The sequence below is a fragment of the Prionailurus bengalensis genome, chromosome B1 (genome assembly GCF_016509475.1).
Source record: "Prionailurus bengalensis isolate Pbe53 chromosome B1, Fcat_Pben_1.1_paternal_pri, whole genome shotgun sequence".
NCBI classification, from domain to species: Eukaryota; Metazoa; Chordata; class Mammalia; order Carnivora; family Felidae; genus Prionailurus; species Prionailurus bengalensis.
The window spans coordinates 51,721,387-51,737,219 of NC_057344.1; the positions used below are offsets into that span (position 1 = coordinate 51,721,387).

Below are 15,833 nucleotides of genomic sequence, written 5' to 3' on the forward strand. Positions count from 1 at the left end.
ATCAGGGAAAAGTCATCTATTGCTCAGGGAATTCCTTGGGTGCTTTCTGTAGCTGTCATATTCAGTGGTAAAAGTTAACCCAGAAGCTCATGAAGAACCTCCAAGGGCTCAGAGTCCACAGGAAAGATACAGCACATGCTAGCAAATAGTAAATGCACCATAATTTAGATTGTAGAAATGGTTCAGTCACTCTACCACATCCATAACCACATTAAGCTGAGGTGCTGGCAGAGGTCAGAGGGAACACACAAAATGGACAGTAGAAGGAAACCTAATACCATCAATGGCCTTGCAGTAGATAACCTGGTTTACTTCACAGCTTTGGTAGGTGTGAAACAATTTTCTATGTTTTGCCTTTGCCTCCATCTGGCACTTTATACAAGGTATTTTGGTGGTTGTGGACTTGATAGCTAAATCTTAACACAGAGGCTACAAGGTGGGCTTGTGCCCAGAGGATGGATGGTACAGTTCTAATGTGACCCTGATGTGACTCGGAGTTGGGGAGGAAGTGCATATGTTCTGACTGTAGGAAGGACAGCTACATTCTTAGGTGAGAACCTGCTTCTGTAGATGCTGCTTATAAATTTAAGTAGTGGTAGAGTAGTATATACAGGTGTTAAATAGTGATAGGAGTGGATTATGGGGAGACTGTGGATTAGATCAATCCACCTCCTTCCCCCATCACGCCCACCTACAGTGCACATTTATGTTCTGCAAAATCTGGAAAGGCAAAAATTACATTCACTAGCCTTCTTTAAAGTTAGGACTGTATGAAGATTGGGTTCTCCGTCAATTAGACGTACTTGATCAAGTCTGGGAAAGCAAGTGAGACAGACACTATCTCTTCTTGATTCTTGTTGTTGTTGCAAAGCAAATGTGTGGGTACCAGACGGCTACAGTAGCCCAGACAGCAGTGTCTGGACTTGGCACCCCAAGTGTTCCTGCACCCCATGCAGTGTTTCTGCATGTCAATAATGTCAACATGCAGCTGTGGCAGTTTCCTGATCCCATCTTTACAAACTTGGCTGCCACTGCAGAGAAATACTCTTCAATTCAATAATCACAGTAGCTTCAAGCAGGGTAGTAGCTTCCTGCAGACCAGCTCAGAGCTCATGCCTCCAATTGTTCAAAGATTTGGAAATCCCCTGATGCCCTGTATTAGATTGCTTTCTGCTAAAGGTACTTTGAGTAGTTTTCATGTTTTGCACTGAATTCTCACCGAAATAGGTGGGATTGGATAACAGAAGGATTGGATGAGGAAATAATAAAAATGTGCAAGGCCTGGTGTCTGGCACTTACTAAGTGCTCACTAAATGGTAGCCAGAATATAAATAATAATTGCTTGTTTAACTGACTGCATGTTTCTATTCACCTTTAATTAATAGCAGGGCAATCCGTGCTTCACTTTAAGGGATAACTTCCCCATTCCATCAAAGTATTTCGATCTGAGGGCCAAAGAACTTTTTAGAGGAAATATCATACCCAGACAGCCTACCTTTTCTCCACTGGTCGTATACACCTGTTTCACAGGAAAGTGCAGAAGATCTGAGGCTTTGCTGAGAAAGGCCGTCAGGTTCCTTGTATTTCTGTGACTGAGAACCACTGTCTTCTGGAACCTAGGGTCCCCATTCTTAATCAGCATTATCCTCCTTGGGACCTTAGGACCCTTGCAGGAAGAGGATGTTCCTGGCGCCTCACCCCGGCTTTCAAATTCCCTTGACTGCTGAGCAGATGAGGTTCCCCCTTGTGGCCAGCCTGGTCCACTGGGTGTTTTGGGGGGCTTCTTATCAGAGCAGAGGTAGCAGCCACCATCTTCCAGCTGTTCCAGGGCACTGAGGCCATGCAGGCCCCGGGGCGTAGTGACAGAGCGCACCCCAAAGGAGAGAGGCATGCGCTGAGAGAGCTCATCCATCAGAGCACCGAAGCTCTTGAAAGAGCGCTGGTCAACAGCCAAGCGAACCCCAGCAAACCGGGGATCCCCTCTCTTGAGGAAGGTTATCTTCTTGGCTGGTGTGATCTGGGTGACAGAGGGAGTCCGGGCCACAGAAGGCAGTAGGCACTCCCGGTGGCTCGGGGCCTGGGCATCTCTCAGGGTGCTGTTCATGGCGTGGAGGTCCAGGCAGCTGAAAGGGATTAGAGGAAGAGGAGAGTCAGAGAGAAACCTGCGAGAGTTCGCATTTCTCTCTCCTTTTTAGAGAGGCACCTCCTGGCCATCCCAAATTTGTTCCACTCGGCTACATAGAAGCTGGTTAACCCATTTTGACAGGAATAGAAGGAAGGCCAAAAGTTTGGCACCAGACAGATACGAATTCAAATCCCAACTCCCCACTTAATATCCAGGAGGTTAATGACATAATCTTCATCTTGGTGGATCTCACCTCTAAGATGCAACCATGTTCACTCTGCATAGTGACTATAATGATTAACTGAGTTTACACATACAGAACACCTGGCATAGAGTAAGCATCAATAAATTCTTCTTCCTTTCCTTCCTCTTGCTGTTTCTCTTACCCTCTTCTACCACCTTGAACTCCTTTAATACTTTAGAGCTTGTCTCCTAAAGAGGTGGGTAAATAAAGAGAAGACCATATAACACAGGCATAAGAACATGGGACAGGCATTCAGGAGACTTGGGTACCTTGCCTGCTCTCTCAGTGCAAGATTTTGTGTGTAACCCTGGAGGGATTCCCAGCAATCTGGATTCACATCTTCTAGGTACCAGGTGAGCAGAATCCCTTGGTCACAAACCACTCGGAGATGGGAGGGTAGACGAGGAGACTTGTAGCCCAAAGAGGATGCCACCATGTCTTTTCTTTATTATATGGTAATGTTTGCATTAATGTAAAAAGAATGTCCCCCTCCTTGCATCCCTCCAAAGTCTTTGGAAGATGTGTAATAAACCCTATGGGAGAATACCCCAGCCCACTTCCATCGATGTGGAAGATTGGTGGCTTAGCCTAGCTTTGACAGGATCAAGCCCATTTGTCAAACTGTTCATTTCTATTCCCACCTCAGGGGAACCCCCATTGTCTTGCCCTGGACCCTTGGAAAAGCCTCCCACAGGCTCTTCCTGTCCAGATCACCCTGCTCTGTTCTGTGCACCTGCCGGTCAAGTTGTCCTAAAACCTAGTTTTTACCTAGACATTTCCTATGCTCCAAATCCTTCAATTGATTCCCCAGTGTCTGAAAAAGAAGTTTGGGCCATTTACCCCCACAATTAAAGGGCTTCTCAGGCTTGCTTCTGGCTTCCCCTTGAGCCTCAGCTCCTGTTTCTTTCCTGCAGGAATTCTCCACTCCCATCAGGCTGCCTGGCTCAGAGGCTCTCCCTGCATGGCAGCCCCTATCCTTCTGCACCCTGCCTTGGCTTACCTCCTTTGTGGAGCCTGCACCAGATCCCTGGTCCGGGGCAACCTCCGTTTTCAGTATATCTCCCCCCGATATTTCCAATATTCTGGGCCTGTATCCCTTCTGGCCAAGTACCCCAAGCCTGGGAGGCAAATCTGTACTGCCCAGGGCTCCAAGCCCCATGCTTGACACAGATCAGGGGCCCAGGAAATACATACCAATTAGTAACACCCATATTTCACAGAACTCATAACAACACTCAATCCTGTCAGTAAACTGATACTTGATGAATCATGACCAAGTGAGGAGTCTTCCCTGCTTCCACGTGGTTCAGACCATAGCAGGATCCTCATAAATGTGCACACGGCAAGTAAACATGATCTTCCCTGCTGCAGCCATTAATCCTACTTACGGCTCAGTGGTGCCCCCATTTCCCTTTCTTACCTTTACTCTCTATTTATCCGCATTCATCTTAGGGAAAGAACTCTTCTCTCATTTTCAAAATCTTGGAGCACAAAGAAGCCTTTTAATCCACTCTCATCTCTGGTACAAACTTTGTAATTAGGTTCTTCAAACTCCTCCCTCCCAGCTAATCCCTTTAAGCTGCTTTCTTAGGCCTCCCACCAACATCCCTGCAGTGGTCATAAGCTGTTACCCAGGCATGTCTTCCTGCAGGACTAACTTTTCTTCCTACTTGATTTCCATTTTCGCTTATGATAATGCACATCCTTCTTGGCCCTTACGAAGGGACTGAGAGAGGGGCAAGGAGGGTCACCGTGTCCCCCAGCATCATCATGTCCCCAAGGTCAGTGTTCTCCGCTGTCACTGCATTCTTCAATGTCACCACGTCCCCCAGCATTGCCACGTTCCCCAGCATTCTGCTGCCTCCAAGGGCTTTTCTGCTTCTTGCAGCCTATTTCTGGGCAGAGAGAGCCTCTCTGGAAACCTCTGAGACAGCAACTCTGCAGTGAAAAGGGGAGCCTTCAAGCAGAACCTGGCCTGCAGCACAGGCAAAGACCCTTCTGTCACTCCTTGAGGACCCAGGCAAAAGCTTAACATTGCAACATATGCTCAAGTGGCTGACTGCCCCTTTCTTCTGGCATTCTTCTAGAAAATAACATCTTTTTGAGTTAGAATTCTCAACATCCAACTAGGTTTTTGAAATAAAAAGAAATGGATCCTAAGTACGGAAGATCAGGCTAGCAGCAGTCACAGTTCACCATGAAGGCTCCTTCCCAGCATGAGACCAAGCACACATGAGACCAAGAAGCTGAGGGAACTTACTGGTCATCCCCTGCTGAATGTACCTGCACTCAAATAACTGGCAAGATGCTGCATATACATAAACACACACACACAGATGTACACACACATGTGCATGCACACATATACAGGCACATGTTAGAAAAAAAATTTAGGGCCCAGGAGAATGAGCTGAAGGACCCAGAGTGGCCTAGATATGTGGACTACGAAAGGTGAGGGCATATATGACTCACACTGCTCCTCGCAGGAAGGTGAGGCAACTGCTTGCTTTCCAGCCTCATTGATTGAAACAAACAGGTTCAACTTCATCTCTTGGCAAGTCTCTGAGAAGCATGACCTTCTCTTGCAGCTACAGGGAAGGGAGAAGCAAATCGATTTTCCTTTTCAAGGAGGCTTAATGAACTTTTGATTCATTCACCTTCAAAACAACCTGGCCATACCAGGTTATTCATTCATTCAACCACCCATTCCTTCACTCATATGTGTACCCATCAAAGATTTCTGAGCATCTAGTGGGTACCAGGGTCCATGTTGGGTCCTGGAAATATGAAGATTGCAGCGACATTTCATGAACCTTCAAAAAGTTCACATTTTAGTGTGACAAGCAAGGACATCATTAAAATGTAACATAAAAAATGTTCTGAGATATATAGATATAGATATATTATACACAGGGTGTGACCAAAAGCAGATTAAGAGGAACAGCAAATCAGGGAAGACTTCCTGACAGAGGTGGCATGCAGCCTCCTGAGTTGAGACCTAAAGGACAATTTAAGGATTAACCAGAGAAGGAAGAAGTTAGGACCAGCATGACAAATAGATATGGCCTTGGTGCCAATTCTGAACAACCAGGTGGGCAGGTGGAAGGACTGGAGGAAAGGTGTCCAGGCTTCCTGTGTGTTGCAATCAGCTAGCAATGTTGCCATAGCATCAAGGCAGAGATGGGCCAGAGAAGTACCAGACACTTGCCGTCTCTGCTCTGCTCAGGGCATTTGGGATGGGAGAGTATGTGCAAAGTTGCAGCAGAGGGAGAAAGCTTGGGCATTCGAGAAGAGCCTTCGAGGATGTCATCCTAATATTTTAGAAAGACCCCTCTGGCAACAGTAGGGAGAATGGGGCCTGGGAGAGCAGGACGGTAATTGGTGAGTGAAGGTCAATTGCTGTGGACTGATCCCGCAGAGGCTGAGAAGGCACCAGAGGGACTGGTGACCAACAGGTGGGCTGTGGAGGGCGCTGCAAGGGAGGACGAGGTCCTGCGTGGCGCTGGGGGTTCAGGCTCAGGGACTTGGGTGGGAGGTGGCACTGTCTACTCATCCAGCGAGGTTGCAGAGGAAGGAGCAGTTTTGGAGGAAGGGGTGAGGGGGCGGTGGGAAGGGTCATCCTCTGGGCGGGAGCAGGTGCACAGCCCAAGAGTGCATCTGACATGGCTTTATTTAGGGAGTCGGTGGATGCCCCGTGAGGATAAAGTGGCACAGACACAGCTCTGGCACCAGGTACCTCAACAGCAGAACCCAAAGTCCCCATCCGCTGAAGCTTAAGAGGCCAAAAGTGGCAAAAGCAAACTCGGGTTCCCTACATTAGATCTAAGAACAGGTAAGTGAAGAAAAGGAGGACAATATCCCAGTCTGGCAAAAATAGTGGGGAAATAAGAAGCAGATGTCATTGCAGGCCAAGGTGACCAACTGTTCCAGCTTACCGGGGACACCTTGCCTAGTTTTATTATTTTTTTTTAATGTTTTATTTCGAGAGTGAGAGCAAATGAGCAGAGGAGGTGCAAACCCTGACCATTCAGAATCCCATAATAAATACATCCCATGCAACATTCTGCCAACACCATCCCCTAAAAAGAGGGAAATCCCACAGGGTTTTTTTTTTTTTTTCTTCCCATGCTGTTCTTTCTACTTGGAATGCTTTTCATCTATATTTACCAAGTTAAATGTCATTTACCTTTTGATATTTTTTTAAGTTTATTCATTCATTGTGAGAGGGGGGACAGGCAGAGAGAGAGAGAGAGAGAGAGAATCCCAAGCAAGCTCCACACTGAAGAGCTTGACATGGGGTTCAAACCCATGAACCATGAGATAATGACCTGAGCCCATGCTTAACCAACCGACTTAACCAACACCCTGGGACTGTCTTGGTTTTAACATTGAACCTGCCCCCTCAAATGCTGGGACCCATTTGCCACCCCCTGTCCCCCAGCTAACTGGACAGTTGGTCACCTTCAGTGTGGGGCCTGTGCGGTTTCCCAGGAGCAGGTGGCCTCTTCCTGGCACTGGCCCTGTGTCAGTGAGGCCTCGATAATCTGGTCTTGCCATGAGTCGACTGGTGGAGCTGGTTGAGCCCCTGGATTCAGCAGGGCCTAAAACCAGAACCCAAACTGGAAAGCCAGACTCTTTAGTTATGTGAGCCAACCATTCTCTCCTGAGCTGAGGTTTCTGTCATTTGAAATAGAAAGGGACTTGGACCCACCAGGGAGCAGGACCAGTGAGTATCCTGAATTTTCTGGATTCCAAAGCTGGGTTTCTAAGTTCAGAAGACCCCTTGGGTGGGGAGGGTGGCCCTCAAGCCCCTCCCAGATCCTCCCACTCTACCCCCAGTATGGGACAACTGCCTCATTCCTACCTGCCGGTGAGGGTTGGAGAGGGGAGAATGTAACACAGGCCCTCAGATGTGGGACAAAGGATTAATAATCAGCTGATACACATAGTTGCATGTATCAGTTTGTCCTTTGTTGCTTTCCTCCTGGTAAAATCATGAGGTTTCTCTCCCTAAGTGGAGGGGGAGAGGATATGACCTCCTAAACAGACAAGCAAGGAAGGACTCCAGACCTGGCCCAGAGACAGGGTGGCCTGAGTCCATTAAGGTCCTCCTTACCACATGAAGCAGACTGGCCACACAATTCTAAACCTGCATCATGGTAGAGGGAAGACAGCCCTTGCCCCAATACTTGATAAAAAGGGTATAAAGGAAGAGAGGAGCCTGACATTTCTGGATGCAAGGAATAGTGGGGGGAAAGGGGCAGAGAGAGTAAGGGGGCAGAGCTGGAAGATAGCAAATGAGGCTTGCTTTCCAGCTTTCCACATTCAGTTCCTAGCTTGAGGTCCAGTGGAAGGAATTCTGGTGGCTGAGGGGGTGCAGCCAAGATAAGGTGAGAGACACTCAAGTCAGCAGAGGGCTTCTGTCCAGCCAAGCCCCATGACCGAGCTCTAAGAGAGACCTCTTCTTGGACTCCCTACCCCACTTCCACTGGGGAAGAACCTCACCAAGGTATGCTGGGCAGAGTGTATTGGAGGGGACTCTGAGTCAGCTTTCCCAGGTGACCAAGCTGCCATGCGTATAGACAGGATCATGCAAGAGCTCAGGGCCCAGCTACCAAGCTATGGTGGGTAGTCTTGGTGAGCACAGAGACAAGAGAGTAAACCACTTTTCTGGCCCAGCAAACCCCAGGGCCCACAGCACCAGTCAGTGCTATTGTGGGATTGGTTTGGGGCAGCAAAGGATGGGGGAGGGGTGTTAGGGGATTTCAGGAGGAAGCAGGGCCAGAAAGCAGAGGAGGCATTCCAGCTGTGTGTGGGAGGGGGAGGGAAGCAGGGAAAAACAGATTAAGGGGCAAAAGGAGAAAAAAATAGAAATCACAGGAAATGCTCAAAACGGTGACAGCCCTGGTGGACGAATTGGAAGGGCGGGCCTGCAGGGGAGGAAACAGTGTTGTCTGCAGTCCTGGAAGCAGGCTATGCCAGGGTGAGGAGCTGGAGGCAGGAGCAGGCAGCAAGAGTGATGGATTCAGGAAGAGGATAAATAGGGTGAAGTCTGCAGGCAGGGTGGAGGCTGGGCTTTGCAGGAGAAAAACTACAAGTGGCAAGGACCCCAGAGCTAGATCTAAGAGGGAGTGAGCAGAAAGCAGGGAGAGCACTGTGGCCGAAGCCTTGAAGTGTTAATTGATATTACAATCAACAGCTCAAAGAAACAACAATGACGTCAGTAGTACATGTCCCAGAGAAAAGTGTTTACAGCACGTAGCCTCCAGAGAGAATAAGAGCCACCGATATTCCAGGCAGCTAAGACCTTCATAGGTTCCTCCAGGTCCACAATGGGTCCATACAGGGTGTATGGAGTCTAGAGCCATTTTCAACACCACCTTTCAGTGACTCCAGTTTCCCAAGGAGCAGCATTATTTTATGAGTCAAGAAGGAAGGAAGGAAGGAAGGAAGGAAGGAAGGAAGGAAGGAAGGAAGGAAGAAAAAGAGACAGAAAGAGAGAGAGAGAAAGAAAGAGATTGTGAGAGACTAAGACAAAGACATGCTATTAATTGCAGGATACATCCTGATTTCAGAGATATTAAAACATGGGAGAACCTCTGTGTATTAAAGTCAGTGAAATACAGTATGACAAAGAGCCACCCATGGGTTGTACACATAGTTGTAATAAAGGCACAGTGCTTACTTGAGTTTGATTTCTACTGATTTGAAGTGACAACAGCATCAGGGAGTCAGTGTACTAAAACCTGATAGTCATGTCATGGTGCTCAGATGGGCAAATGTGACTCATAAAAGAAGGAGGGGACCACAATGACATATACCACCTCACACCCATTGGGATAGCTATTATCAAAAACAAACAAAATCAAAAATCCAGAAAACAAGTGTTGGCAAGGATGTGGCGATTTTGCTGGTCAGAATGTAAAAACGTTTAGCTGCTATGGAGAACAGTGTGGCAGTTCCTCTAAAAACCAGATATATGGGCACTTGGGTGGCTCAGTCGGTTAAGCGTCCAACTTCAGCTCAGGTCATGATCTCACAGTTTGTGGGTTTGAGCCCCACGTCAGGGCCTGTGCTGACAGCTTGGACCCTGTAACCTGCTTTACATTCTGTGTCTTCCTCTCTCTCTGCCCCTCATCCACCCTCTCTCTCCCTCTCTCTCTCGCGCGCTCTCTCTCTCTCTCTCTCTCTCAAAAATAAACATTGAAAATCATATATAGAATTACCCTATCATCCAGCAATTTCACTTCTGGGTATACACCCAAAAGAACTGAAAGCAGAGACTCAAACAGATATTTGTATACCATGTTCATAGAAGCATTATTCACAATAGCCAAAAGGCAGAAGCAACCCAAGTATCTATCAACAGATAAACAAATAAGCAAAATGTGGCAGAGACATACAAATGACTATAATTCATCCTTAAAAGGGAAGGGAAAACATTATGTTAAGCGAAATAAGCCAAATACAAAGGGAATAATCCTTTGTATCATATACGTATCACTCTACTCATATGAGGTACCCAGAACAAATTCATAGAGACGAAAGTAGAATGGTGACTGCTGGGGCTGGGAGGAGGAAGGATGGGGAGTTTGTGTTACTCGGGATGCAGTTTCAGTTTAGGAAGATAAAATGAGTTGAGATGGATGGTGGTGATGGCTGCACAGCAATGTGAATGTCCTTAATGCTGCTGAATTATACACTTAAAAGTGGTTAAAATGGTACATTTTATGTATATTTTACCACAATAGGAAATGTAAAATGAAATAATAGAAAAAATGTAAAGGAGATGGTGAGGAGAAAGGTGATTTGGTGGGTGGAGACTTCCCAAATCTGGTGCTGAGGTGGAGAAGGGTGATGGCAAACACCACACTGGCTCCCCAGCAGAACAGGTCCTCTCTAGAGGTGCTCAAGGCTCTGAGTGCTGGATTCAGGAAGAAAATCAACAGTGCGAGAGGGAAAGCAAGTGTAACAAGAGTGGTGGTTGTGATTAATGGCAGTAAAGCAACCCAGAGGCAAATGCTGAGACCTGCTATGTGCCAGAAATTTGGTTAGACACAGACTGAGGCACATCATGGAGACATGGGTTTATGTCTACTAAAATTTATAACGCAGGGAAGGAGACAGAACGTCTGCACCTGGGTCCTCACCCTTGGGCACATGAGTGTCCTTGCTGCTTCCAGGGGGACCCAGGCTCATGAGCCCACCTTGGCTCTTCTAGTAACTAGCTGATGGCTCTGAGCAGATTGACCTCTCTGAGCTCAGTTACTTTAATCCTAAAAAGAAGGTGACAAACTAAAGGGCCACTGAAGTTACACGAGGAGTTTGTAGGAAAGGGTAGCACATAATGCTATGCTATGAATGAGTTACCTTGAATCGTGAAGACCTCTTGAAAAACTACTGGACTCATTAGTTCCTAAAATTGTCCAGGTAATACCCTCCCCTTTCAAAATTATGGTGAAAACCATGAAGAACACCCCAGAAAAAATGAGTACATCGCCATATTCCACATGTCCAATAATTATATGCACATAATATTGCATACAATTTCAGGGGACATGGGCCTCTGAAGCCCACCCATAGAAGCCTCCCAAAGATTCACAAAGTCCAGGATAAAATTTTCTGATCTAGGTCTGAGGATCTAATGTAAAACATGGTGATTATAGTCGATAACATTGTATTTGTTTCATTTGTGAATTGTAATTGTATTGAAATTTGCTAAGAGAATAAAACTAAAATGTTGTCTTTCATACACAAAGAACCTTTGCCTAGTTACTGGAGATGAGAAAACTGAGGAGAGGGAGGATAATTGACAGAAACACTGTGGAATTCTGGATTGACCAATATATGCTGGTGGTGGGATTTAGGAAGAAGGAAAGAAATTGTGTTTGTGAATATAGATACTCTTATTCAACTTGTAGCTACAGAGAAAAGTTTTCTAAAGATAGTTCCCTTTCTGCCTGATGATAAAGGAAAGACACATTCATGACAAGTCAGGAAAAGAGAGTTGGGATGGGAAGAACCCTGATATTGACATAGGAAGTAAAATCCTTGGAAACTGAGTTTAAAAAAATACAAACAGCATTAGAATATGTTCCTGCCCCCCACCTCCCACGTACACACTTGCTAATATTTTCTAGACAGCTTATCAACAAGGGAAGTAGGCTAATGAGATGGCCTGGATTTATAGGGCTTAAAATGCAAAGTGGAATGTGCAAAGTGAAGTTTCTGAGCTCCGAAGAAGGCAGGAGGTGCTTCTGGTTCTGTCCCTGCTGTCCCAGGCAGTGCTTGGCACATCACAGGTGCTTGACAAATATTTGCAGAATAAATGATTCTTGGCAGACCATGCAGTGGTAAGAGTACAGTCAGCAAAGAATAAGATAACAATAAAATAGGGGCAGTATAGCCCAAGGTCAGAAAGCTTGCCTGCCCATGGGCCAGTGCATGGAAGAAACAAACAGCCAAAAAAAAGTGCGAGTCCAACAGATACCATGGGCTGGAGACAGCTGGGGGAGGGGGGGGGTGCCCAGACAGGACAAACCCAGGCAGCTAAGAAATGAACTAAGGATGCCTGAGATCCAACAAACATAATCTCAGGTAAAAGAGATGGAGTAAGGATCAAATTTTAAAAAATCAATGGGAAGGAACTGGGCAGAAGCTGGGGAGAAGGAAGGGATAGACTTCTTTGGGGGCAGGCCAAGAAGGCAGAACTAGGGGTTGAGAATGGCCAGAGCTTTCCTAGAACACTGAGGCTACTCTCAGCTGACTTAGGAAACAACTTTTAAACAAATGGAGTCATCAATAAGATGACTGTAGTATCAGAAATTGCATTTGGCTCCTAATAACAGAGACCCTCATCCCAAATGACTTTAATTAAGGTAGTTGTTTATTCTCTCACATAAAATAAAGTCTAGAGATGGACACTCTTGAGCCAGTACAGAATGTCCCTGACAATTTCCACATGTCTGCCTTGTTACACTTACTCCTGACTTCTCTCTTCAACTTCCCTCATAGTTACAAGATGGCTGCTGTCATTTGACCAGAATCCATTCAGCCCAACACTAATGGTCTGCTTCTTCAGGCTCTGTGCTCACCAAAGCCACCTGCCACAGCTTTACTACCAACCCCTGAGCTCTTGTGTCGTTCTGTCCATACCCCAAGGCATACAGGTAGCTCAGAAAAGTAAACATGAGAGTACCTACCAATCCACTCTACCCAACATACCTTGATGAGGCCCTACCCCAAGTGGGAGTCAGGTAGGGAGTCCAAAAGGAGATCTTCTTTAGAACTCAGTCATGGGGCTTGGTTGGAAAAAGGCCCTTTGCTCTTGACATGTCATTCACCTGCAGAGAGTAGAGAGCTAGGAACCAGAGCTAAGAACCCTGTCTTGCTTTGTTCCAGCTCTGCACACTTCCTCTCTTTACCACCCATCCACATTTTAGGAGGAGGAAGGGGGAAAGTCAGAGGCACTTACCAACTGAGTTAACCCCTTAGAAAATTGACCTGAAGCTGTCATCTAACAACTTCTGCCTACTTCCTGTTGCAGAACTTCAAGGGCCATTGTGACCTGCATGGGGGCTAGCAACAACTGTAGCAGCAGGTGGAAAAACCAGGTCTGGCAACAATGACCAACCACTCTGGGCCATCTTTGGCTTTCAAGTGGAGAAAGAGGATGTGATATAAAGTTTGAGAGCTATAAAGGACAGATTAAGAGAAAACTTCAAGACAAGTTCTGGAGAATGAAGCATTTTGGTTTTGCTATATGCCCATATTGTTTCCCAGAAAAATAAATGCCTGTCTACAGGGTAGCAGCGTGGGTCAGAGAAAACAGCTCTGCACTATTTGACAGGCAGCCTGCAAACATGGGCTTGGCCGCTGCCTAGCTATCTGACTGTGTGCAGATCACTTGCTACCTCTGGGCCTCACTTTCCCATCAGTAAATGACACCTCTATTCACTTCCAAATGCAAAATCCAGTGGTTCTTGAATGGCCCATTTCTGGGGGGGGCGGGGGGGGAGTGCTCTCCTGGGTGTGATGGTCTTGAGCAACAAAAGGTGTGTGGAGGTGAGTGAGCCCTTTGGCAAGGTTTTCTCCTGCATGCACAACAGAAGAAGTGAACAGAAGGATGAGCCCAGAGAGAAGGAAGCTAGTCCAGGCCAGTAGCATTCTTGAATAAGATTCAAAATCCTACTGGAAATGGCAAGTCATTGGTGCCAGTGACAGTTATCTAACCCAGTAGACCAAGCATAGGCCACATAAAAAGGTCAGAAAAATCAGATGTTTACTCAAAATAAGAGAAAATATTAAACATGCCAACAAAGGTCAGGCTCCCTGGATTAGAAAAAGGCCTTTTACAGAAAATCATAGATGTAAAAGTGGCCAAGATGATAAGCAGAAAATCACTGTTAAAAAAAAAAAAAACTTCAAAGCATCTCTAAGTACAGTGGGGGCATAAAGAGTAAAAAACCAGAAAGAGGGGCACTCAGGTGGCTCAGTCAGTTAAGCATCTGACTCAGGCTCAGGTCATGATCTCACGGGTTTGTGATTTCAAGCCTAACATTGGGCTCTGTGCTGTCAGCAGAGATCATCTGTCTTCTGCTGTCTGTCCCTCTCCGACTCGTGCATGCACTCTCTCTTTCTCTCAAAAATAAATAAACATTTTTTTTAAAAAACCCATCAAGAGATGCACACAGAAGCCACGTTCTATGATATAATGAGCTGTTACCAATGGGTCAATAGCCAGGTATTATACCAAGGGAATCAAAAGGTACAGTTCCACCACCGGCCTCAGGGAGATTATGACCCCACTGGGGAGGTGGGAGGTGGAGGGACATGAGTGTGGCTAGCGAAGGGCTGCATTTGGATGTGCAACTGAATCACCTGGGTATTTTCTCCAGCTGCTGTAATCTGGTACCACAGATTGGGCATCTCCAAGTACAGAAACTTACATTCTCACAGTTCTGAAGTCTAAGATCCAAGTGGTTGGCAGAGGTGGTTTCTCCTGAGGCCTCTCCCCTTGGCTTGAAGGTGGCCACCTTCTCCCTGTGTCCCCACATGGTGTCCCCCCTATATGCATCTGTGTCCTAATGTCCTCCTCTTTGCCAGTCATATTGGATTAGGGCCCACCTATATGTCTTCACTGAACTTCATTACCTCTTAGAAGACCTTATCTATAATCATATTCTGAGGTACTGGGGTTAGGATTCAACATAAGAATGGGGGGGCACACGATTCAGCCCATCAGCCCATAACCCCTAGAGAGCTTTTGAAAGTACTGATGCCCAGACTGCACCTTCAGATATCCAGAGTCTTTGGTTTGGCCTGAGATCCAAACAATTTTTTAGAATTTAAAAATGGTGTTCAATTTCTTTGGGGAACAACAACAAAAAAACTCCCCAAGTGATTCTCAGCCAGTGTTGAAAACCACTAAGCTAAAGTAACACCTGGAAAATAGTGTATGGCAATTGCAGACCAACCCAAGTGATGTTAAGTCTAGGCACAACAGAAATTCACAGGGACAACCAAACTCTGGAACTGCATCTGGCAGAAAATCACTGTTAAAAAAAATCTCCAAAGCATCTCTAAGTACAATGGGGACATAAAGAGTGAAAAACCAGGAAGAGGGGCGCTTGGGTGGCAGAGAGTTGGACCAAGACTTTCCAGTGGCCCTTTGGGGGAGTGGAAAGATGTGCACTGACAGAGCAGGGTGAGCCCCACAGCAACTTTGTGGGTGGGGCCTTGTTTGAAGGAGTGAGCCTGACTCTCCAGAGTGGTGACATTGCTTGGTGACATTACTCGCCCTTATTTGGGGGAGGAAGTGTTGTATATAAAGCAGCTGCACAGGCAGGAGCCATGGGGGACTTCTGAGTAGGGGCATGATGATCACCCAAGATGAACCAGCAGGATGAATTGGAGGGCCTGTGGTGAGGATATTGTCATGGCAACAGGACCTACATACACACACACACACACACACACACACACACCACAAAATGGGCAAGGGGCACTGTACATAATGAATATACAAGCACAGCTCAGCAAGAGTTCACAAAACCTAAAGAACCCTTAACTGTACACAATAAATCATACAGTAATCTTTTATATAGTTCAGAATAGACTTAATGGCTGTACTGTTAGAGGACAGTGGTTCTATGTATGGGGGAGGGGATCCAGGGATTGAAGATTGGTAGCACATTTGAGGACAATGGCTCTGGAACTCTGGTAATTTCTGATTCTTGAGCTGGCAGTGGTTACATTGGTTTGCTCAGTGATAATTCAGTAAGTATAGCTGGCTAATAATTCCTGATTCATATACTTTTTTTTGTATGTACGCTATACTTCAATAAAAATCAAGTTTAATGTTAACAAATGTTTTGTGATACCCCATTGAATAAACTTACCAAATATATTTAGCCACTACCCTACGGGTAGACATTTCTTACTGTGATTACTACAGACAATACT

General features: G+C 46.2%; 1 protein-coding gene across 2 annotated transcripts in view; it reads right to left on the reverse strand.

Moving 5' to 3' along the window:
* RP1L1 (RP1 like 1) overlaps window positions 1-15,833 on the reverse strand; it is a 50,643-nt gene that overhangs the window by 11,540 nt on the left and 23,270 nt on the right. The window contains exons 1-2 of one of the 2 annotated variants that reach the window (XM_043565083.1): window positions 4,842-4,980; window positions 1,496-2,123 (exon numbers count right to left, since the gene is read on the reverse strand). In XM_043565083.1, coding sequence (XP_043421018.1) covers window positions 1,496-2,104 — 609 coding nt within the window. In that variant the 5' untranslated portion in view covers window positions 2,105-2,123; window positions 4,842-4,980. Of the gene's footprint in view, window positions 1-1,495; window positions 2,124-4,841; window positions 4,981-15,833 lie in introns of those variants that run through there. The other variant, XM_043565093.1, reaches the window with a different exon arrangement.